Source organism: Asterias rubens, chromosome 18, assembly GCF_902459465.1.
Source record: "Asterias rubens chromosome 18, eAstRub1.3, whole genome shotgun sequence".
NCBI classification, from domain to species: domain Eukaryota; kingdom Metazoa; phylum Echinodermata; class Asteroidea; order Forcipulatida; family Asteriidae; genus Asterias; species Asterias rubens.
The window spans coordinates 7,399,446-7,425,525 of NC_047079.1; the positions used below are offsets into that span (position 1 = coordinate 7,399,446).

At 38.5% G+C, this 26,080-nt stretch overlaps 1 protein-coding gene across 1 annotated transcript; it reads left to right on the forward strand.

Annotated features, from left to right (window-relative positions):
• The first annotated feature begins 1,869 nt into the window (after window positions 1-1,869).
• Window positions 1,870-24,385, forward strand: LOC117302729 (putative N-acetylated-alpha-linked acidic dipeptidase). The gene is made up of 17 exons (XM_033786732.1): window positions 1,870-2,004; window positions 11,135-11,558; window positions 12,368-12,505; window positions 14,092-14,224; window positions 15,237-15,362; window positions 15,998-16,196; window positions 16,819-16,906; window positions 17,115-17,296; window positions 18,199-18,318; window positions 18,571-18,653; window positions 18,943-19,074; window positions 19,512-19,600; window positions 19,852-19,942; window positions 21,295-21,550; window positions 22,225-22,306; window positions 23,383-23,484; window positions 23,985-24,385. Exons 2-17 carry the CDS (start codon window positions 11,146-11,148, stop codon window positions 24,166-24,168), a joined length of 2,418 nt encoding a protein of 805 aa, XP_033642623.1. The 5' UTR covers window positions 1,870-2,004; window positions 11,135-11,145; the 3' UTR covers window positions 24,169-24,385.
• Window positions 24,386-26,080: the final 1,695 nt, after the last annotated feature.

Below are 26,080 nucleotides of genomic sequence, written 5' to 3' on the forward strand. Positions count from 1 at the left end.
AATCACTACAGCGCCACCAAGCGTTGAGAATAAGCCAGCCCCTAATTAATGATAATCACGTGACCATGCGTCACCAGCACCGCGATATCAGGAGACCGAAAATGAACCATTCTGATTGGACAATAACAGGAGACGCCCAGACAAAACCCACAGGAACGCCAAGTTCAAGGCGTGACGTGATTGGCTAGTGGGCAGACAGCGCCCCGGTTAATCCCACAATTATGTTGATTATAAATTGTGGCGTGATCTTTGTCTGTAAATGCACATGAATAATTAATTAAGGAGAATACAAAATCAGGGTTTCAGGAATGAGTAATGAAGGACGGTATAACTGGTTATTTTTTCAATAGTATTTTCACAAGCTCAATTAATTTTTGAGATCTATGTAAGATGTTATATTATGCAGTCTCAATCTAATTAAAGGATTTGATTCGAATTAATTGTTGTATAGTTCCTATTATGTTAATGATGTATTGGGAAATCACATTTATCGGATTATTATTATTATTTGTTCAATTTGTTGAACCATTTTGTGCATATCATTTAAATAAACCGGTACATAACATGTAAGCATACAGGCCTATTTTTTGTATTATTGTTAATTTATTTAATTGTTTTCCCCGTTGTGCTTAAAAAATGCATCTAAATATAATGATGATAAAAACATAATTGGTACCCGTGTTAAATCAAGTCAAAGGCAATCGTTATGTAAAACATTAACAAATTAATTCCCTTATACTGATTTTTCCAAAACAAAAACTAAGGTTTATGCTAATTTGTAACGAGTATAATGACACACTGTCATTGCAATTGAATTTGAACCACCTATAGTAAAGTAGTGTACTGCAGCATGTGTGCTCATTGCCTCAGTGGAAATATTCTTGGAATAATAAAAAATAATGTTTTATTATGTCAAGTGCGCTTTTGTTATAGTCTTATCCTGTAGAGTAAGATTTGAATAACATAGACGCCAGTACCAACATTGCCGGGAGGTTAACATTTATTGGCAATTGAAGAGAATGGAGGCAGAAACTCGTGATGAGTCGCGTGATTTGTGATGATGAATAAAAAAATAAAACAAGAATGATTGCCAAAAACTACGACAGACAACGACAGAGTAATGATCATGTATGTAGAACATGGCCTCATCGCATCTCATGATGTTTATCAACAATGTAGTAAAATCACGCGATCGTTCTCATACCGAGACTAAATGAATCATTCATCAAGATCTCATGGACAATTGATTATCATTTTATTATCATACACAGATCGGTGTAAAGAAAATACTCCAATAAAATACTAAAATAAACAATGTTATACAAGTATTATGTCATGTAAACATTAATAAATATTTTTTTTAAAGTACATCACATGCCTGCATAGATAAATAAGTAATTAATCAAACAAAACCAAACAAATATAATATATATATCACGTATTCCTCATGATGGTTTTTCAACCAGCAAAAGTCTTGCCGCTATATTTATGACCCGAGAATTCTTTGAAATTATGGTGAGGTCCCGCGGCTAGCTATGGAGGAAAGAAAATAAAGCCCACATCAGGAAGGTAGTAGAAAAGAGCATCTGCCCCTTTTCTCATTTTTCTATAAAAACAAAACAAAATGGATTTTTAACCAAGTGGGCATATTTTCAAAATAATATAATTATATAAAACTCGTACTGTTGTTTACCCATGTGACCGAGACGAAATCCAGTCATTTGTATTTTAGGCCCCTACTATAATATTTTTTACAATCGCGTGATCTATTTACGTCACGTCATGAATATTCAATTTCATTCATAGCTAGCTAGTCTAGTCTTGTGTTGTGTGTGGTGACACGGCATGCATAGTATAGTACACAAAATCCGCCCTCGTGCATAAACTGATAGACAACAGCTTTCACTAAACGTGTGATGAAGATATGACCCAATTCTACTGCATCTTCTAGCATTTTTCTCCAAGATTTTCGCTGCATTTTTACACAAGGCTGTTGTGCATATGGTATGTATCTTTCTCATCTGTATATTTTGACTCCAGTTCGGAATTTTCATTTAAATTGAGGTTTTATGTGATGTTAGAAATCGTTTGAACAGTCATAAATAAAACTCCACACAGTGTTTAAGGCATGGAATGCATGCAGGGGCCGGTGGCGTGTTGTGATCATCCCACTACATTTGTGTACACTATGTTTTTAATGGTGTTTGCATTGAGGATGTTTACAATTCTGACCGTACATAATTCGTTCTTTCTTGCAATTCATGGATAACAGCTATTTGATATTTCCCTGAAATGAGCATGGGGTAGGGCTTGGGCTGTCTTCTGCTTTAGGCCTAGATTTTAAATTAAAGCTTTGAAAGTTGATGATGATAAATCATTAAAATTACTACATTTTTTAGGCGGGTGTGTTGTGTGTTGGTTGGCAGTTTGTATTTTTGGCCATTTCTTCAAATCACGATTGAAGATAAACGCACTGCTACCAGACACACTTTGGTAAATCCCTTCTCTAGAGTCTTGGCAATAAATGTGTAATACTGTTTGCTACGCCCCGCGTCCAAGGGACGAAGCAATAATGTTTTTAAAGTGTCTAATTTACAATAACTGTAATGCTCCGGCGAGGGTCGAGTGTTAAACTTGTATCAAGTGTCTTGCTTAGGTACAATGTAATGGACACAAGTGTCAAGACCGAACCCACACTTTGCTGATCAGAAACACCAGAACTTGACTTCTGTTCTGGAGCTTAATAGGCCTACTACTCGGCCCTGACACGTTTCTGCCTCATCCATATCATAACAACATAGGCCTATTAACAGTTCAAGGAGCTTGAGGGCCTAGGGGAGACATAGTCTACTAAATTACAATTGACTTTGGAGCTTTGACTCGTTCGGAGCGCCGAATAACTAGAACTTAGAAGTGGAAATAAAACCAAATTAAAAAGAAAAGGAAATTGGTCACTCTGGTGACCCAAAATGTTTGTTAATTTTGTTTAATTTGAAAAATAGACCTAAACATGTAATGGAAGGCCCTACAGTACTTTTCTAGGCTACGCCGATGTAGTATCTTCCTTCAAGTTTTCTTTAGACAACTCGTCCGAATAAATTGAGTTCCCCAAATCATGTCTGCATGAAGTCCAGGCTCTTTTGTGTACGTGGTATGTGACATCTCTTTTGTTTTCTTGGTCTAGTAGATCACAAACCCATCCTGTATTGACTGGTTTTTGTCTGAGATGCTGAGACGCCACTTCAAGGACAGACTGAACAATTACTCAAACATTTAAAAGACAACTACATGTATAAGCTCTTATACATGTAGCTGTGATATGACAGGTCCCAAATTAACCCATAACACCAACAGCAAATGCTGGATGATTTATGTGTTCATTCTGTTTTTTTTCTAAGCTTTTCTGTGTGGGGAAAACAATATTTCAGAGGAAAATTTGACAAGAGCAGGATTTGGTGACAATTACCGATTAATTAGTTTCACTATTTAAACTTAAAACTTGACATTTAAAAGAAAGTGTCGTCGGATAAATAGGGCATGTACGGTGTACAAATGTACGATGCTGCCAGAACAGCTTAACTGGTGCAGCATCTGCCTGTCAATCCGAAGGTCATTTATAGGTTAAAATTTTTGTTCACACCCCTCAACTGATCAAGTATCTTTTCATTATGCTCAGTTTTCGTTGGGTTTATCAAAGGAAACCAATTGAAAGAAAAGTACATGAATGAGGCGGATGTGGGTTTAGTTTTAAATAAAATTTACCAAGATATTTATCACAGTCTATTCAACTGAAATTCATTCATGAATTGGTTGAGCCAGCCATTACATGATTAAAACATTTTTCACTAATGATAACGGTGTGTTATGCTGTTTGCTCAGTCCTAAATAAGTGGTGTAGGTTTAAAACCCGAACATATCAGAGTTTACACAATGATAAGATATTAGATTACATCTTGCCTAACCTATAAAAAAATATTTTTATGTTGACTCGTCTTATCTGCATTAGTACACATACTCAACAATAAAAGGGAAGTGGTTTTTTTTATCAGCGTTTGTCTGGTAGTTTGAATAGAAATTACCAATACTCTGGGCTCAACTGCACTCAGCGCTAACGCTAAGGTGTTGTGAAAAGATTGAATTTCTTTTGGGGGGGAACGTTTTCACATTTTCAAGACGTAGGCCTATGCTTCGTTTTTGGAACGAAAGGGCACCAAGGCATTTTCTCCTTGGTAAACGGCACCCTATGAGGATTGTAAACTTCTAACTGGGTTCAAGGGCACCAAGGCAATGACCAGGGGGCATGGAGGCAATCCTCTTTATTGTAGTGAAGTATCTGGCTGCATTTTATTGAGGGGGCGGGGGTGGGACAAGAGTTGCTTAGTTGAAATTTATCATTTGAGTACAGTTTTGTATACTTGCACGTTCATGACTTGAGTTCTACGTATATTCTTGGACATAGTAAGTAGGGCAAGACCTCATGTTAAACCCAGGTGTACATTGTAATGAAGGTTCAACTAGAGTTGATGAGACATAGACCAATCTACACGTACTAGGGAGCCTTGTAATGAAACACACTAATCAGGTCAATGATGACGTCAAGATTGAAAGAGAGACCTGATGTTGTCACACTTTCTGTGACCCCTACACGGAGGTAGACCTGTAATTAATTCCGAGGCCTAGAGGGGCGTTTGAAAATCTAGTGAAGGCTTAAAATGTCAGACCTAGACCAAGACGAAACTTACAAGTCAATGCCTAAGGAGGAGATCAGGCCTTACACCAACCTTTTTTCTTGACTTACCCGCCGGGCTTGTCAGGTGTCTCGCTCAAATTTAAACTAGCCTAGCCTGTTAGAGTCTAGTTTAAGGTAATTTGCAAATTTAAACGGTTTGAGGCAAAGTTGTGGTTAAAATATCCCAAGATAAAAAATACATGATTATTGACCCTACTTGCCCTGCAAAGTTTTGTGAATCATGATATAAACCCTTGATTTCCCAGATTTCTGCTCTCTCACTCTGGGTCGAATTCCTGGAAGTACCAGGGTTTTTATTCCTCGCTGCTAAGATGTTTCTTGAGAATTTAATTTGCTGAGAATATTCATTGGTAGGTAAACCACTAGCATGACCAGTTCCAAGAAAAGGGGGATCTAGATGTAAACGCCACCCCCCCCCCCCCCCCCCCCCCAGTCTCCCATTGACCTTGCCTTCTTGTAGGGGAAGTGTCGTCATCGTTGGTCATAGTGAAGACATTTTCAGGAAATGCGATGGCAATATTAGGGTCATATCCTGTGACCAAGACGCACAGAGATATGATGAGTGAGGTGTAGGGGCAGGAAGGGGCACATCAGGCCAACTGCAAATAAAAACTCGTTAAGTGTCCCCGCCCGTTTCCTTTTTAGAGGCAGCCAACCCCCTTTTTTATGCAAAAAGGGATTTATTTTAACCATCTCAGACAAATTGTTACAAAAAAATGTAATTAGCCCAGCTGATTGTCATAAAACAATGTGTTGAGTGCTTATTTTGAAACAAAAGAAGAAAAAACGGCCCTCCTTCCGTTTTCAAAAAGATAAGACGCTAGACATGTGATTGAACCTCTAGATTGCCAGTCAAGGGTAGTTGGGGTTATGTTGTGCCGCCTACTGCGTTTTTCTTTTATTTTAATAGGTAGACTGGAGAGTTTGATTTTAAAACTTAATTCACAATGTCTTATTTTTTGAAGATGCTAGGTCCGTTTTTCCCCCGAGTTCGAGGAAAGGCATCAACAAAGTTAACTCAATGATGTGTCGATTTAAAGTTTAAACTTAGTTACATGTAATGTCAAATTCTCAACATTATCATTTTTGTTTTAATGGTAGTTTCCTAATTGCAAAATGAAAATGGCCTTGCCCTCTCAAAGATGAAATCCTGGGCCTGCCACTGGCTAGTCACTGGCTAGTCACTGGCTAGTCACTGGCTAGTCACTGGCTAGTCACTGGCTAGTCGCTGGCTAGTCGCTGGCTAGTCGCTGGCTAGTCGCTGGCTAGTCGCTGGCTAGTCACTGGCTAGTCACTGGCTAGTCACTGGCTAGTCACTGGCTAGTCACTGGCTAGTCACTGGCTAGTCACTGGCTAGTCACTGGCTAGTCGCTGGCTAGTCGCTGGCTAGTCGCTGGCTAGTCGCTGGCTAGTCGCTGGCTAGTCGCTGGCTAGTCGCTGGCTAGTCGCTGGCTAGTCGCTGGCTAGTCGCTGGCTAGTCGCTGGCTAGTCGCTGGCTAGTCGCTGGCTAGTCGCTGGCTAGTCGCTGGCTAGTCGCTGGCTAGTCACTGGCTAGTCGCTGGCTAGTCACTGGCTAGTCGCTGGCTAGTCGCTGGCTAGTCGCTGGCTAGTCGCTGGCTAGTCGCTGGCTAGTCGCTGGCTAGTCACTGAAGGGCAAAGCTTGCGCTTTCATCTACAGTTCCATGTATTGTGGTTTGGTATTTTCACTGTACTTTTCTGTACTTGTTGTACCTGCTAATGATTTTGCAAGGTGGCTATACAAATTAACTGCTTTATGTTCTGACACGCCTAATGTTCTGACAACAACACAGTTCCGATAACGTCTCACGATCTAGAGTATGCTAGGGTGAGGGTTAGGGTTAAGGTTAGGAAAATACATGATGGTATGTAGGGGTATTGGAACATGGGTTTAAGCTATTGAGCAGCAAATACTTTGAGCTAACATACATGTGCCCATCCCCCATCGCATTACCTCTTCTTGGCTGCGTTTCCAAGTTATGTGGCGTTGTTACATAAACTGTAAAAGTAGGAATGTGGAACATTCATAACCGAATTGGGTCACCATTCATCACCAGTCAGACGACAATGCTTTCAAGTTGTTTTTCTTTCCCATTGAAAACCCATTGCCCCACACAACCCACACTCTGATAGTAGTTTACAAGTTTGGGTTTCACGGCTTGTGTAACTCGCTATTACCAAATTTGTCTAGAGTAGGCCGACGATACGATACCCCCTACGTTTAATCAAGCCGGCATCTCAACCCAAAACTGCACCTGTGCTTTGTATGGTGACCTGCATTGCAACAATTAGATCTTATTTTAAATTGTTTAAAGGGTCCGCACAACACTGGTAAGATCAAAGTTCACAGATTTATTAGCACATGGCTTAAAGATGGCATCGTAGAAAACTTCCCATGAAATACTTTTGCCCGAAATGCAGGCCTAAAAAACAAAAAACATGGCACCCCCCAGCAATTGCTGTGGTACCCTGCTGAGCTTTTGCCGTGGTGCCCTTTGCAAAGTTCCGATACAAATTGATAGTTTCCTCATAGAAATGACCCTCACCAGAGGGAAATTGCTGTGTCCCTTCAAGATCAAAGTTCAAGGCCTTGAAAGAAATAGTAAAACTATTAGTTTTGCTCTTGCCAGTCCGAGAAACTCTGTTTGAAAACACATGTACAGTGATGGGCTTTAACACTGTACAAATGTACACTTGAATGACTGATTAACCTTCATGGGTTTGGTGCAGAAAAGTTGGGATATGAAATACTGGTCTTTGAAATATGGCCATAAGCTTTAAAAAATCAACAAACATTACACACCTAGACGACGGTTCCATTTCTCATGGAATTGTCATTTGACCTAAAAACAGCTTGAACCAGCTGATGACTGGGCAACCCTCCCTTAAAACCTAAATACATGTAGCTGGTCTGTCATCGCTTAGATTCTACAAATCCATATCAAAACATCCGATACCCAAACACTCTGAACCCACTTGCTTCCAGTTAGTAAGTCCATCATGTTCGTTTGTAAACATAGTCTCTACCCATGGAGCACAAGGTGCTGCTGCATTGTAGCCATTACTTTTTTAGGTGACCTCCCCCCCCCCTAACTACCTGGCCTGATGTGAAAAGGTCACAGATTCTTGGCATGCTTAGACTGACTCTTGTATCTTTTGCTGTTTGTGATGTCCTTACACCCATTTGTGCTTAAAAGTATTAATCATATTTAAAAAGGCAAAGTAAGGCCAAGTGTTTTGGGAACTAATTGATTTTTTTTAATCCTCCATTGAAACTACTACACTGTGTACTTGTCTCTGATATTTTAGAATTTGAAGGGTTATGTTCGGCAGAAACTATAGAAAAGTCTCACACCTGAAACATTTCTTAGTTTTTAAATCTCTTTCTCTAAAACCTCATTCCTAAGAATGGGACCGTTTCTTAAAATGTTACAAACAGCTGGACAGTGTCTCTTAGTTTTGGAGAAACACAAAGTATGAACCCTCCCTGTAAAATGAATATTCATAAACAAATCTCCGTCATGCATGATCTTTGTGTATGTTTACTGGTACCTGTTGAAATAAGATATTTCCGAACAGGGATTTAAAAAAATATCTCTTCCTGTTCTGGAACTATGGAATTTTTTTATCATTAAAACTTTATCAGAATCTCTGACCATTTTCAACAGCTTGCTTGAAACACATTGTGTGGCATTGCTTTAATTACTGACTCATTTGTTGTTAGTGAGCAACTCTCTCTTTAATGGGCTTTTTATTGTCATAATGTACTTTGATAACCTGCACCCACAGACATGCAAATATCGTGTAATATGCTGTTTCTAAGTTTGTTTATTGTTTTGAGAGCTCCAAATATGGTCGTACATGTAGCTGGATTGCACTTTACAAATGTTGTACTATTTTAAAATAAATTTAAAGGGAAAGTACCTCAAGTTTGGTCAGAATGAAAGAGTATTTCATTTTCTACATGTATAGGCTCAGTTTTTTCATATTCCTTACAAATTTCATAGAATGAAAACAGAACTAAAGAAAATGGCAGTCTGCAAAGTTTAAACGCATTGGTACGCGTTGCAGACAATGCCCAGCTGGTTGCTATCACCACCCAACTGAAACCAACCATGACTTCTCTATAGGGGTACAACTAGTCTATTTAATTATCATGACCCACAAAGATCAAATTCGGGGTCACCCTACGCCTGGGCCTACCGGTTACCTCATTATCGCTTGACCCTCAGTATCGTTTGACCCTGACCATGTCCCATAGCAGGATATGTTCATGAGGTTCTGTCTTGATTTATGTTCTGCAACCTAGTGAAGGTTAAAATACTATCATTAATGTAAAAACCTGACCAAGAAAAAGTTTGTTCAACACCTAAATGGAAATGCAGGCTTAAATACACTGCTAGCTGAAAATCATTTAAACATGTTTTTGAAAACATACTACATGTAGGTATATTAAGAATACAAAATTAAAACAAAATTGCGTACACATGTAGTCTAACCATTTTTCTTTTTTCACAGCTCAATTTTGAGCGGGCCTGTAATTTAGTCTCATAAAAGTTAGGAGTGAAACTCAATTATTTTGAGGATTAGATCTCTCACAATTGATATCAAGGCCTACTGAACGATAAATGTTGTGTTTTAAAAAACAAACTTACTCATCAGCTTCTACAGAATACTCATGGTGCAAACGAAAGTTCCGACAAGGAAACTTGGCCCCTGTTTAAAACCTTCGCGACATCTTTAAACGTGGATGCCAGCATGATGTAAATATGTAGCCTACATAACATTTGAAGCCATAATGATATTAAACATGTAAAATGGCAACCATTGCAAAAGCTGCTAAAAACATGTAACATGACGATGCTCTATATTAGTACACTCCCGGCCAGTTGCAATTTGGCCAGAAGCCCATTTGTTTTCCTCTGAAAAACAAATTTTTTTTGTTTAGGCTTTATGTTTCAAAATTCTTTGTTAAATTCAGATTCTACAATAGGCATATCAATGTATAATGCATACATGCAGATAAATGGTTGAGAAGCATTACTTTTTCAGGATTCAAACTTGTAAATGTAGTGGATCAGTGCATTGAATAATTGAATGAACTCAACTTTTACAACCGTTTTTTTGTTGACATGTTGATAGGATTGTTGTTCAACCAACCTTTTATAGTTGCCAAGGACTCTCTCATGGTCTACTTATGTGAACCTGGTGAAAGGAAAGTCTGGCCATAGAACCTGAAAACAACGTTACTCATCGCGCCTTCCAATTCGTTTTGTTTTTATTCAAGATTTTATCTTTCTGTCACAAGTGTCATCATAAAATATTGTTTTGTCGACAAATCAACATCAGTTACAGAAAGATTTATGGAGAGATCCAAAACCATATTTTATTCATTTAACCTTAATAATGATTGCTCTGTGTGTCGATAGGGCGATGCTTTCCTAGTTTAATTTGACCCATTCTTGTTTGAGGCTAAAAATGTTAGTGTTTAAAAAGTGAAAACCAAACCTTTCAGTCTTTCAACTTTTTGGAATGTGAAACTTGGTCGTAAACAGATTTAAGCATTTCATTGGTTTGGGATGAATGGTGTTTTCAAAATGTCCAACTGTTGCCTATCTCTCTGTTCAGCTTTTTTTTAAGGTCAGCAATGATGCGTTACGTTGTAAACACAGGTTTATTGTCCCTTTATATTACACAATCGTAGTCAAAATAAGCAGGAAAGTAACAATGGCGTTTAGCATCCGGGCCATTACCCTGGCCTTGCAACTTTCCTTGCATCTGTTCAGTTGATTTCCTTTTTTTCTTGGAAGATTTTGAAAATTGACAGAAATCCTTTTTCATCCTCTTTGCCTGAATTGAAGGATTCAGAAGGATTGAGGGCTGTAGGCTCAAATAACAATCACTCATAACCATGATCATTGGGTCTGGCCTTTTAGTTAATCAAAGTCCAAACAATTTGGTGTGGAGTAAGATATAAGAGAGGAGGGTATTGGAAGATACAAGAAGTCTTGGGTTAACTAAGGCCTAAAGAGCAAGGTTATAATACTAGAATTAAGACACGAGAGGTTTCAAAATAACCCACTGCACTCACAGCAATTGCTGTGGTGCCCTGTGCTTTTTTGCTGTGGTGCCCTTTTGCAAGGTTTCAACACAAACTAGCATTTTCCTCATTGAATAGAGGTGCCCTTACCAGAGGAAAAGAAGAGTGCTCTTTCCAGAGCGAAGTTCAATACCTGTGACAATCTTGTTCTTTTGAAAATCCTGATCGAAATCATAGCTAATTTATGAAAAAAATGTTTGTTGATTGTTGTATGGCATGTACGGTTTGCGGTAACACCATGTGTTTATTGTTGTTGTTATTTACAGATTAAATCATCATGGGCACGGACAGTAACAACAGAGCTGGGAGTGGGGCGGCATACACACGCTTTGCTGAGGAAATGGACATTGACGCTGTAGATCTTAACGTGAAAGGAGCGCCGTCCAAAGTGACTGGTCTTAAACTCTTCTGTTTAGAACACTGGAAAGTCTTGATTGTTCTTTTGATTTCATTTTGCTGCTTTGGCATCGGCATTATTCTAGGACATTTTCTCGCTGCGAGCGCTACGGTCACCAGCCAGAACGGTTATCATAATACCACGGCGTCGATTCCAACGGCGAAACCGACGTCAACTAAGTCTAGTGGAGATTCGGGGATCACAGTGGGACCGCCGAGTGCTAAACCGTCAACAAACTACATGGCTTTAGTTCATGGACATATTCAAAAGTTGAACTTTCCTACTAATTTAAAGTAAGTGGCTCACTAAAGACCATGTGACTCATGTTTGCTAATGAGATGTGTGGACGGGACTTCCTAAACTTTATTTTCATCTCAGCTAGAAATTGTCATTTTATCAGGTCACATGCCCTGTGTCTTAAAGGGAAGGTACACGTTTGGTCATAACTCAAAACAAACATTAACTTAAAAACTGACTTGCTAACAAGCATTGGAGAGATGTTGATAGTATAAAACATTGTGGGAAACGACTCCCTCTGAAGTAACGTAGTTTTTGAGAAAGAGGTAATTTCTCACTAAAATAATAAAAGACTTCTACATGTAGCTACACACAATTTCGTCCAACAAGGGTGTTTTTTCTTTCATCATTTTCTCGCAACTTCAATTACCAATTGAGCCAAAATTTTCACAGGCTTGTTATTTTATGGTTATGACGGGATACACCAAGTGAGAAGACTGGTCTTTGACAATTACCAAATGTGTACCTTCCCTTTAACCAATATAAATGCGTTATAAATAAGTCAAGATCAAAGTAAAAAGTAAAAACAAGTAATTATCAAAAGAAGAAAGAAAAAAATCCTTGAATTAAATGGACTGATTATGATCAGTCGATCACTAGCTTTGTTCCAAACTTCCCTCCAGACTCACCTACTGTGTAAATCAGAACTGAATTAACATTTCTCTTGTGTCTCGGTAGGCACGAGCCGGCACATTATAAACGCCAAAGTGAATATGAAAGTGGTTTTGGCAAATTCATATTATTTTGACTTGAACGTTATGTATCAATGGCTAATTCCAGTTTATTTTTGTTGCTGTTGCCACAGAAATTTCACGACCCTGCCCCATCACGCTGGATCGTCAGAAAATACGCGTCAAGTCGACAGAATCTACAGCGATTGGAGGAGCTATGGATTTGATGTCGCAAAGAAAAGTTATTTAGTGTCGTTATCAAGGCCGAATCCGTGAGTAACTCTAATATTTATTTTTTGTTCAACGCAAAATGAACCATGGAGTATCACCCTTTTTTAGGCATCAGAAATATTTGTTTGCTGTGACCTAAAAGTATCATGTTCCTTTCTTGGTTCTAAATCTGTAGGTGAGCTTTGCTGTAGCACCATGTGAAAATCTCTTTTGTGTAGTGTTGGTTCTAAAAAGAACCAGTGGTTGACAAATCAGAACTTTAGTATTTGTTTGAACAAATACCCACTGATGTGCACGAGTTTTTGGTTGTTGGGTTATTATAGTTTGAACCATAGGTCAATTTTTAAACATAGCACTTCAGTTTAAGCTTGGGTTTCAAGCTATGATTTTGAAAACAGTGCCTACTCTTTTGGTGCTTGGCTGTAAACCAAGGCGTTTGGGGCCAAAGCCGAGGCAAAGCTAAATCTGTGGTGTTAAAAACAGCTGCACAGTATAGCATGGGCATGGAGTTTAAAGGCAGTGGACACTATTGGTAATTACTCAAAATAATTATTAGCATAAAACTTTCCTTGGTGACGAGTATTCTGAGTAATGGGGAGAGGTTGATGGTATAAAACATTGTGAGAAACGGCTCCCTCTGAAGTGACATAGTTTTCAAGAACGAAGTAATTTTCCACGAATTTGATTTTGAGACCTCAGATTTAAAACTTGAGGTCTTGAAATCAACCATCCAAACTCACACAACTTCGTGTTACAGGGGTGTTTTTTCTTTCATTATTATCTCGCAAGTTCGATGACCGATCGAGCTCAAATTTTCACAGGTTTGTTATTTTATGCATATGTTGAGATACACCAACTGTGAAGGCTAGTCTTTGACAATTACCAATAGTGTCCACTGCCTTTAAAGCCCGAATGTCGTGTTGACGTGGGCTTCACTCAAAATAACTATCGGATGTTGAAATTGCAATTATTTTTGTGCTTGTCTTCTCTTTGCCTTGGCTTGAGATTATGAAGAATCTTTTATGTTGAAGTAACAAAGACAAGATTGAGCTGCTGAGGACTTTGAACCGAGAATCCCCGGGACTCATGTACTGTGTCTGTCTGCTTCTTCTTCACATAAATCAATAAATCAATCAATAGTTTTTATTTAGCGTCTTGAGATGAAGTCCCAAGGCCAACATTGCACAATAACAAAGTATTCATTAACTGTGTTTCCTTACAGTTGTGTTGTCTGTTTTATGTTGGTGAACATATTGTTTTGTCTTTTTGGTGTCATTTTAATAAAGAAGGGCCTTATTGATTTCATCTTGAACTGGGCATCTTTTGTTTCAGTGGTCCCAAAAGAATCTGTCAAAAGTTTTGTGGGGTCAAGTTGGTGACTTGTGTTGACGAGAGTTGCTTTATGCCCCTCCCCCCCCCCCCCTCCCCCCAAAATGGACCAAACCAAAACTGAAGCCCATCCAGTATTTAAGGCCTTGTTGCCCTGAATAAGTTCAAGTTAAGTTTTAAACCTTGTAATTTTTTAATTAAATTTTGACTTTTAAAATGTCTGCACAAGCATTTTTGATAGATTTTATTAATGTGGTTTTCAACTTTGATGTTTTTTTTTTTTTTTATTGCTTTCCAGAGCCAAGCCAAACAAAATCACCATTTCTGACAGTGTTACAGGGGCTGATATAGATGTGTTTACTCCTGATGACACTACTACATCTCAGATGCTTCAGCCTTTTGTAGTCTATGGCACTAACGCATCAATAACAGTAAGTCTCCTGAAATGCATCGTAATTTTGAACATGGAGGGTTCTCTCAAACAATATTGGATGTACACAGGCCTGTGAAAGCTCCACTGTTTTTTATTGATCCGGCAAATTTTTTAATTCAACTTTGTTTCTATAATTTATTTCTTTTCTCTCCTTATACACTCTTAGCATGCCTTATATATCTCTGGGCAACAATAATATGTGACTACAATAATGTGAGATAGGCCTAGTTACTGGATTAATGGCGTAATTGCGTGACGCGTGCTCACTTGACGGTACACGATCATTCTTACATCATGTAGTATTTCAGCTCTTTTTTAAGGGTCCACTCCCACTCAAGGGAAGGTAGTACATTCTGCTCTACCAGCCTGGCTCCTACAGTGGAGGATACCCATGCCTACAAGTACATCCTTACGGACTGTGAAGGGGGTAACCCTGTAGCAGTTTACCAGCCAGGCTCCTACAGTGGAGGATACCCATGCCTACAAGTACATCCTTATGGACTGTGAAGGGGGTAACCCTGTAGCAGTTTACCAGCCAGGCTCCTATAGTGGACGATACCCATGCCCACAAGTACATCCTTACGGACTGTGAAGGGGGTAACCCTGTAGCAGTTTACCAGCCAGGCTCCTATAGTGGAGGATACCCATGCCTACAAGTACATCCTTACGGACTGTGAAGAGGGTAACCCTGTAGCAGTTTACCAGCCAGGCTCCTACAGTGGAGGATACCCATGCCCACAAGTACATCCTTACGGACTGTGAAGGGGGTAACCCTGTAGCAGTTTACCCACAGTTGACTTGAATACTGAGCCCTAATCAGTAAACTGTAGCCCTTGCCTCGAAAAGGCTATAAAAAATATAAAAAAATTAAATGAAAGAAGAAAAAAAATTGAATGAAATATACAACCATAGCTCTGCCATTAATTTGTTTTTATATCAACGCCTTGTATCCCTTGGCAATTTGGGGCTTTATAATTACAGTAAATATTTATGTTTTACTATTATTGCAGAATAAACCACTGTACGTCAACTACGCCACCAGACAGGATTTCAAGATCTTAAGAACACTGACACTGCTGGATTACAGGGGATCAATTTGTATAGCTCGGCTCGGGAGAATCTCTCTAGCTCTCATGGTAAGACATATGAACCTGGACAATTTGGGACACTAGGTGGCAGCATATTCATAATGAATCATGGCCGGGCAGTTTTTATTTGATCGATCTGTATAGCTAGGCTCGGGAGAATCTCTCTAGCTCTCATGGTAAGACATATGAACCTGGACAATTTGGGACACTAGGTGGCAGCATATTCATAATGAATTATGGCCTGGCAGTTTTTATTTGATCGATTTGTATAGCTAGGCTCGGGCGAATCTCTCTAGCTCTCATGGTAAGACATATGAACCTGGACAATTTGGGACACTAGGGGGCAGCATATTCATAATGCACAGTCCTGAAAATAATGGTTTGACATGGAAAGTGCCTCGAATCATCTGAGAGCCAGTTTCATAAAAACTGCCAGGCCATGATTCGTTTAAGCACAGATAATCCTAGCTTAGCAGAATTTAGAAGTGGGTTACAAGGCAAATTTTTTATCATTTAAAGGCACTAGACGCAATTGGTTATTACTCAAAATAATTGTCAGCATAAAAACTTACTTGGTAACGAGGAATGGAGAGCTGTCGATAGCAAAGTTGTGATACTGGCTGAGAACCAAGTTGATAGTGTTTTTTTTTTGTTTTGTTTTTTTTTCGTTTTTTAAAACACAGGCATCAAATAGCAAAGAACAAGGAGGCTGCATCGGGCTTATAGCCTTTCCTGATCCTGAGCAATATAACATGCCTGGAGTTCAATACACACCGGCTAACACCTTCCCATTTACCTGGTGGATGCCGTTAAATGGGGTGGTACGTGAATCGGCTCGGTTCGGTCTGGGTGATCCATCATCTCCATTCTTCCCATCTCATGGTAAGAAGTTGTAATAATAATTATAATAAACCACAATATTTATTAGGCGCTAAAGGGACACGTTGCCTTGGATCGGGCAAGTTGGTCTATGAAAGTTAAAAAATGGTTAAAAAATGTATATGGTTAGAAAGATGTTTTAAAAGTTGAACACATGTATAATGATCCACACAAATATGTCTCAAAATTGCATGGTTTTCCTTGTACGTGGTCAAGTTTTTGGCCGACCGTGTGAATACGCAAAGTAAAAGGAAAACCTCGCAATTTCTAGGCATACATGTATTTGTGTGGATCGGTTTAATCTACTTTTAAAATCATCTTTCTAACCATATGCATTCTAAAACAAACGGTTTCAGATGCTTTTCATAGACCAACTCGCCCGATCCAAGGCCACAAATCCATTTAATACGGTTGTTTCTAAGCGCACATTCAGTATCAGACAGTATTGGTTGGCAAATGCCATAGAGTTGTGCAGTTGAACAAACCTGTGCATCACACCTCATTCAACCCCAACCAACAAGAAGGTGCAATTTTCTCTCCTATTGTCAACCAATAAGTTGTGTCTATTCCAGTCTTAATTGAACTTTGAACTCATTCTCTTATCCCTTCCTTTTCACTTCTTTAGACTGGACACCAAGGCAGCCTATCTCTAACCAAATTGAGGAGTTTCCAGTCCAGACCATAAGCTACAATGACGCTACCGGTATTATCAGGTACGTGTAGGACAATTTATTCAATCTGGATTTGCATGGGTTCTCTTAATTCTCTTACATTGCTTGAGACAGGCGCGCCAGAGTCTCGCCGAACAAAACGAAAAACGAACAACTGCAACAGCCGTACCTTCCCTTTAAGCAGCTTATTGAACTAATGCCCTGCTGTGTACTATGGTCTAATTGTTGAATCCATTGTCTCTGTCTATAGGGTTATGGCTAATCCTCCGGCTTCAAATCTAGACTGGATCGGTAAGCTAGAATTAGAAAATTACTATATGGGACCAGGGTTCCATGATCAGAATCGTAAACTCACTATGGAAGTGAACAATGAGATTAAACTGGTAAACATCACCAATGTCATTGCCACCATCAGGGGAACTGTTGAACCAGGTAAGTGTATATATTTATTTTATTTTTATTTTGTTCATGCAAGTCACCAGACACATTTTTCCTGGGGCCGTTTCCATCTACTGATCCTTTACAAAGCTGTCATGCTTACAAGTGTCCTTAAAAAATATGACCGGGACTCAAACCCACACTCTGTTGACCAAACACCAGAGCTTGATGACCGGGACTCAAACCCACAATCTGTTGACCAAACACCAGAGCTTGATGGCCGGGACTCGAACCCACACTCTGTTGACCAAACACCAGAGCTTGATGACCGGGACTTGAACCCACACTCTGTTGACCAAACACCAGAGCTTGATGACCGGGACTCGAACCCACACTCTGTTGACCAAACACCAGAGCTTGATGACCGGGACTCAAACCCACACTCTGTTGACCAAACACCAGAGCTTGATGACCGGGACTTGAACCCACACTCTGTTGACCAAACACCAGAGCTTGATGACCGGGACTTGAACCCACACTCTGTTGACCAAACACCAGAGCTTGATGACCGGGACTCGAACCCACACTCTGTTGACCAAACACCAGAGCTTGATGACCGGGACTCAAACCCACACTCTGTTGACCAAACACCAGAGCTTGATGACCGGGACTTGAACCCACACTCTGTTGACCAAACACCAGAGCTTGATGACCGGGACTCGAACCCACACTCTGTTGACCAAACACCAGAGCTTGATGACCGGGACTCAAACCCACACTCTGTTGACCAAACACCAGAGCTTGATGACCGGGACTCAAACCCACACTCTGTTGACCAAACACCAGAGCTTGAATCTTGTACTCTTAACTGGTCAAACTGGTTTTGTATGGTGAAGCAACTGTGCTCAGTTAACAATTATTATCAGTGATTTAGTATGTTATTATTGATTTTCCAGATCGCTATGTCATCATTGGTAATCATCGAGATTCATTGGCGCATGGAGTGGTGAATCCAGGATCAGGAACCGTTTGTCTCCTGGAGGTTGCTAGAGTTCTGTCAGAGTTGATGGGAGAAGGTAAGTTTAGTAACCCTTAACACTAACCATGACACGTTACTTCAGAGGGAGCCGTTTCCCACTAACAATTTATACTATCAACAGCTCTCCTTTGCTTGTAACCAAGGAAGTTTTTATGCTCGTAAATATTTTGAGTAATTACCATTATGTGTCAAGTGCCTTTAAAGTATTTCACTCTGACCTGAAAACTTTGGAAGTGTTGGGTCTTTTAAATGTTATTAAATTCTGCTCTTTGGTTGTTTTTTTTGGTAGGATGGAGACCAAGACGAAGCATCATCTTAGCCAGCTGGGATGCAGGAGAAGACGGTTCCATCGGCTCCACAGAATGGATCGAGGTATGTGTTATTTTGCTGCTGTTTGCTTGTTTGTTTGTCTTTCGGTTTTAAAGGCAGGGATGGGTGGGGGGTAATCGCAGAACCAAGAAGGGTTTCCTCATCATTCATTCTTAATTTCCTCAATCTCTTCAGGAGATCGATGTACGTTTGATTTTGCTACTGTTTGCTTGTTTGTTTGTCTTTCGGTTTGGGAAGGTGGGAGATAATCACAGAACTCCAAAGGGTTTACTCATCACTCAAGATGCCTACTTTCTTAAAGAGTTTTCCTTATTTTCCTCACTCTCTTTAGGAGAATATGGAGAGACTTCACTCTAGAGCTGTTGCTTACATTAACTTAGATGAAGCTGTCAGCGGGAACTACAGCTTTGCTGCTGCAGGGAGCCCTCTATTGGCTGATGCTCTCTACCAGGCCACTAAGGATGTAAGTGGTCTGAAATATCTGTTGGTTCTGAATTTTTTTTTGAGAGAGAAGAGGTGGGTTAAAGGCAAATTATATCTTTGGTTTTTGTAAATGTTTTTGGAATACTGTGTAAATGTAGTTGTATACAACTTACATGTGAACATTTCATAAGGTGGTCGCATTTTTTAGATATCGCTGAAAATCTGGAGCGAGAATATCTATGAAGGAATAATTATTCTGCAGTTGGGATACAGTGAAGCTTCTCAGATTCAAATTTCAAAAACTGTTTTTTTCTTCCACAGCCACATTCAAAGTTAAAGGTTTATTAATGCTATCGAAAGCTTCTATACTAACCCAGTAAGTTTTTATTGCCATTTAATTTAAGATTGATTTCCAAATGTATACCTTCCCATCTCTGCAACGTTATTTTAAACAATTTTTGTTTTATTTGACGACAGGTGGACTGTCCAGATCCTCAACACAGTAACATGAAGATTTATAACAACTGGGCCGCAAGGAGACCTGTTAGCATCACAAATCAACCTCAGTAAGTTGACCCATTGGCATAATATTCAAAACCAGTTTAATACTCATCTGCACAAAGAAGCAGTTTTGTTTAGTCTATTTTCTAATTATGTGATGCTACTTTCATTTTGTTTACAGCAGCGCCACTTGCGGCTGATACCAGCGCTTTCAAAGTTTCCATTATTATAATTATTGCCAGTTCTTTTTCTCAAACACAAAATTGAACAATGTGAAAGTGTAATTTCTTTGTGTTATTTTTGTGTTCTTGTAAAGGATGGATCCCCTCGGTAGGACCAGCGACTCTGCTGCATTCTTGATGTTGGCTGGAGTGCCTTCGGTAGACTTCAAATATACTTACGACGAGGTAAAGTCAAAAATTTGTGCAAATTCATTCATGTATGTAAGGTGTCAGCCAGAGGGCTGTCTGGGTGTCTAGAGACACTAGGGCCACTGATTTTCCGTTTCAGAAAAGTGCAAATTCCGTTTGGCAAAAACATGAATTCCGTTTCAGGCACAAAAAATTCCGTTTCATGTTTTTTTAATTAGATAAAAGGGTGTTTAATACCCAGGGACACACTTATAAAAATCAATTTGAGATAAGTTGCACTGCTGACTTCGTAAAATGTTCATTTGAACTGACAAATTTAAAAAAAATACTTTAATTTTTTTTTTTTATATACTGCTGTTCGATGAAACAAAAACATGTAGTCAGGGTAAAAAGGTTGCACTGTGACTGCAGTATCAATGCACATGATGTGATAGACTTGATTCCAAGTCTAAAACTGCAGTTAATTCTCTGCATCAGCCACATTGTAGGCTAATGACAGGAGTGTAATCCACAAGAGGGCGCTGTTTCAGCATGATCAAAGACTTGGGAACAAGTCTATGGACGTGACCGTTCTCCATCCACAAACAAAATGTCAGCCATTTTGTTTTCGCTTTGGCGACAGAATGTTGACAGTTTACGGTTTTATTTTAGACCTTTCCGAGATGAAAAAACATTGTATGTGTTCTTATACATCATAGGTAAGCTAGTTTGTGTATTATTGTTCGTAAAAGAAAGGGAGAAAATGCAATTTGGGTGAACAAAAAATGTTAAAAACGTGCCGCGAATAATGCCCTTCGCTTAACCATGTTAACAACGTGTATATCATGTGTGTAAACATGGAGGATGGTGTGAAGTAGAACAGAATGATCCACAGTTACGATCTCGTACTTTTTAATGGTCTGATTTCTGATGCTTTTTTAGTAATCTTAATAAAGAATGCAATTTCAATAGTTTTGGCGTCAAAAAAAAAAAAAAAAAAAAATCAAATTTTCTGAAATCCCGTTTTCCGTTTCTAAGGGCGGATTCCGCGAATTCCGTCCGTTTTCCGCGATCGCGGAAAATCAGTGGCCCTAAGACACCATGTTTTAAATTTAGACACCCTGTTTTATCTGTCATTTACTTATAAACGAATTGTAAGTGAACAATTTGGACAGCCAGTTGTTAAATTTCTAGCAAATTTTGACACCCTTTTACCAAATCCTGGCCAAAACCTTGAACACTTGTGATTTTAAATATCTTCAAATATCTTTTTATTTCAGAGAGGCTCCTCATATCTTCTTTTATTTGGGGTTGAACTAATTATTTTTTTGTTCATCCCCAAATCAGTTAAAACATACCCAGTCAGTTTCGCTTGTGGTTTATTATTTGAAATTTTTTGTTTCGATCAGGGCTTTTACAACGTGCCGAATTTCCCATTGTACCACACGGCTTATGACAATGGTGCCCTGATGAATTCTCTTGTGGACACTGACTACAACATCCACGCCGCTGTGACGGAGGTTGCAATCAAGACGATCTTGAAGCTGTCTGACTCCCCTAAGCTTCCCATGGATCTTACTCATTATGGAGAGGCGTTAACGAGATACATCAACCAATTAAAAGCACAATATGGCGAGGTTCTCACACAGAATACGGTATCAACAGGTAAGACCTAAATACACTTTGCTTTTCTGACATTGTAGGCAAGTACAAAAAAAATGAGTTCCCCACCTTTAATATCCTTGAGCTGATTTTACAAATAGCTGAGATTGATCTTAACTGTGGATCCGTCTTAATTGCTTAGCAAATAAGTAAACTTGCTGGTTACCATCATGTCTTTTGGGAGAGGTGTTGAAATTTGGTCTTGACGATTCCAACATTATACTCTGCTCATCTTCAAGACATGTGATCAAACAATCCACACGTCACTTTTAAGAACAGTCTTCTCTGAGATGGGATGACAATGTAGGAAAAATCTTCCCTTGCGCTACCGTAGTGTGCCTTTTACATGGATGCATTTCAGTTGGGTGCCTCGTGAGACAAGGCCCTCAGAGAAAAATCGCCTTGCTGGAACAATAATGACGTTCTTGCTCTGAGAACACGGCCCAATTTCATAGAGCTGCTTAAAGCTCAAAAAGTAGCCAAGCATAACAAAATTGTGCTTACCAGAATAAGGTTACCAGCTAAACTACCATGTCACAGGTACATTTCGTGAGTGGTATCCTGCTCATTTCTGCTGAGCAGAAAGTTGTTAGGCAATTTTTTTCTGCTTTAGCAGCTTTATCAAATTTAGTTCGGGACTCAGTGTAACATTTGTTTTAAACTTGTCTTATCTTCAGATTTTCTTGAGACTGCTATTGTTGATTTCAGTGGAGCAGCTCAAATGTTCCAAGAGAAGTATAATGCCATCTCAGAATCTGAGTAAGTATAACCGCACAAACAAATGTTTCACCATAGTTTGCCTTTTACTTAACACATTTTTGGGGTGGTTTGGTGGTTTGGGTGGTTTGGGCGCAGTGGTATCTTTCTTCACCTTCCACCTCTAGGACCCTGGTTTGAATTCGAATCACGCCAGTGGATTAGGTTTTCAGTCCCTAGCTGACTCTGTGGTTTTCCCTTGAATAATTCTCTGGGGTTTCCTCTCACATCTTAAACTGAAACTTCCTTCCTCGTCTTCTCTTCATTGGGATTTATAACGATTAAGTGACTTGACAACTATAATAAATGTTTGGAACTGTATTAATAATAATAATAATAATAGTTGGAACTGTATTCATTTATGTAAATGTATTCATGCTTTATATTTCTACATTCATTTATTCATTTATTCATGTATTCATAAAGTATTATAACAGTCTCTTTCAAAACAATACTGCTTGTATTTTTGATGCAATGAACAAATTGTAACTTTTACAAAATGTTTTCAATTTTGCCAAACTGCTTTCTTTGTTGATTGTATTTTTAAAAGATTTCTAGTTGACTATGATTGTAAATTCATAAATATTATTTTTATTTGTCTATGTGGTGATTGAAATTGTACTCATTAAGATTTGAATATGTAATTGTTTTGGTCGTTGTCCTGGTACTGGCTTCCTATAGCCATAATATTCTGTGCTATTTATTTGAAGTGTACTTAATAATAACATGCATAACATTTTGCCTACTTTCAACTTATTTCACATTTGTTTACCATTTTCTGTTTGATTTAATCTTGTTTTAGATTTGTTTGTCCTCAGAAAAGGCTACTATATAAACTGACAACTCTAGTGAGGCTTATACCTTAGCTATGTACTAAATAGCAACTTCCTACTTTTTCCTAAATGCCAAATTTTAAAATGTTTAAAGTTAATTAAAAACAAAAAATTTTTTGCCAACTTTTGAGGTTAAGACTTTATGTTATTAGGCTTAAATTATCAAAAAGTGAAATTTCAAATTTATAACTTTTGAAATTGATGAAGACTGTAATAACGAAATGTGTTTGGTTGGTTTCCCTTCAGGGAATACAGTGAGCTGATGTTAAAAGAAATGAATGACCATATGATAGCAGTTGAGCGAGCATTCTTAGTCAATGATGGATCAGCGGTGAGTCCTGACTCAAGGTAAGTGAAAGACGTCTTGGAAGATATCATCATGTTCTTCATCTACAATCGCGGTCATATCGCGCTGGGCCCCTGCAACAAAAAGCCCCCTTCTTTTTCTTTTTCTTTACGCCCCTTTTTGTTTACGCAAGCAATGAATGTTCATTCTTCTGTATGCACATTTTTTAACATTTTAAAAGCCTTCTTGTAAAACTAATCTATCGACCAAGAGAATGTCTTGGAAGAAACTATAAATAATTAGTAACTTTGCGGGTACAACCTAGAGTTACTCTAAGAGTATACTGTTTGAAACGTTGAGACCGCACCGACTTTTTTCAGACCCAACCATCCCACAATAGAGATTTACTCATGGTTGTACCCGCAAGTTTCTTCCTATTTATCCACACCATGCAAAGCTTCAAACAATACTTAAACCAATGTCTGTTCCCCAAAATTACAAGAATAGTTTTAAAGTCTCCAGATACCTCATCATATTTTCTTCTTGGTTTTTTTTTCACTAGACACTTGATCTATGGACTGAATACAACGTCCGCTTACAAAGGAGCAGCTTTTAGTCCCATCGTCATGGCAATTGACGTGGCAACCGATACCAATGATTGGACAAGCGTCAGACAAGCTGTAGGCTACACAACACTCGGTATCCAAGCAGCTACTGGTATCGTTAACGATGCCCAGTCGCACTGACATCACCATGGTAACCTGTAAATTGTGTTATTTAAAGCCATTCGTTTTCTGTTTGTCTTTTGTTCAAAATATTTTACGCGTTTGGGTTGGGCAGTTGTTTTGGTTGAAGTGTTGTAAAAAAAAAAGTTTTTTTTTTTTAACTTCATAGTACAGGTTTGAATCACAGTAAGACGCAATAAGTTTGTTTTGTTTTGTTTACGGTTGGGGCAGTTTTTTTTTTCTTTTTTTTTTTTTTCTTTTTTTCGGGGGGGGGGGGGGGGGGTGGGGGGGCATTCCATTCAGGAATTTACAAGCAACCTTTTTTTGTTAATGTTTCTCTTGGCATATCATGTAAATATGTGTGAAATATTTAAATGTGAGATGTGCCTAGGAATTCTTCACAAATTTCTGATGTATTTAAATATCAAGAGTGAATTTTATAAGGATATAAACTGATGGTTTGTTTCCTGTTAACAGGGATTGTAACTAATTAACAAATATACTAAGTACCAATTTTATATAATACTAGTGATAATTTGTTGTTTTTTATTATTCTTTTTTAAGGAACCTATTGAAATGAGACTATTTGCGCCTTCCATTTTAAAACTGAGTTACTTCGTACCAAAACTCAAAACTGTTTTAAATTTGCACATCAAATAGATGAGAAAAAGAGCTTTCTAATAATGCCTAATTAGAGCATGGCCTCTCTCACCCAGTACAGATTACGTCTTCATCACCAAAAATTGTCTTGGTTTTCGCCATTTTGGGAGTCAATACCCCTGTTTAAACGGCAATGTAGCCGGCCTGGAATTACACTGAGAATGATGATCGCTAAGCGCAGAATTTGGCGGTAAGCAGATCCATGAAAGTAAGCCCAATCTCGTTCACATCAAGCCTGATGTGAGGTCCATCACTGAATGCCATTTTAATTTATAAGGAGTGCCTGAGTTGAGTGTTGGGTGTCATGTTACATTTCATAGAGGTTCCAAAATTTCAATTTTTTTCTAATGAGATTTAAAAACAAGATTCTAATCATTTATTATTAACTCTTTAAAGACTTATCATGCATGTTTGCATGATATTAAATATTATCTTCAAGTACGCGCTAATTCTCCAATCAGATTCGCAGAATGTAGTGTTGATAAAAACCTATATTGCACGACTAATATCACTACCTGCGTCTTGTGTGTTCTATGTCACACGCCAAGTTTGCTTGAAGATAAATACGCTATCACACGCGCGCTCGTGGAAAAACAGAAAATGTAGCGCGTCTGCGTCCCATATGGGACGCAGAAGCGCTATATTTTTCCGTATTCCACTTGCGCTTGTGTGATAACTTATAATATACAAATTGTTTCATTTTGATTACCTTTATTTTCTCAGTTTGATTTTCTTTCTATTTCATATTCTTTAGATATTTTCTTACTCTATAATACAATTGCTGCATACTCTTGAAATGTGTACATAAGAAAATAGCAACTAAAACCAAGTTGTAATTAGTTGTTGATCTTTGTTTTATTGAATCCAGCAGGGGCGGGTTCCTTTACTGCTCTACTCTCTTCCATTTTGGTCCCAAATCCTTCAAATTCTTGTTTAGGATGTTGTTTTAAAGGCACTGGACACATTCGTCTTTTGGTATTTACTCAAAATAATTGTTAATATAGAAAAACTTACTTAAGCATTGGAGAGCTGTTGATAGTATAAAACATTGTGAGAAACAGCTCCCTCTGAAGTAATGAAGTTTATGAGAGAGAGGTAATTTCTCAGTCAAATATTTGAATCTGAAAAGATTTAGGTTCGTGAAGACTTTTGCATAGAAAAACTTACTTAAGCATTGGAGAGCTGTTGATAGTATAAAACATTGTGAGAAACAGCTCCCTCTGAAGTAATGAAGTTTATGAGAGAGAGGTAATTTCTCAGTCAAATATTTGAA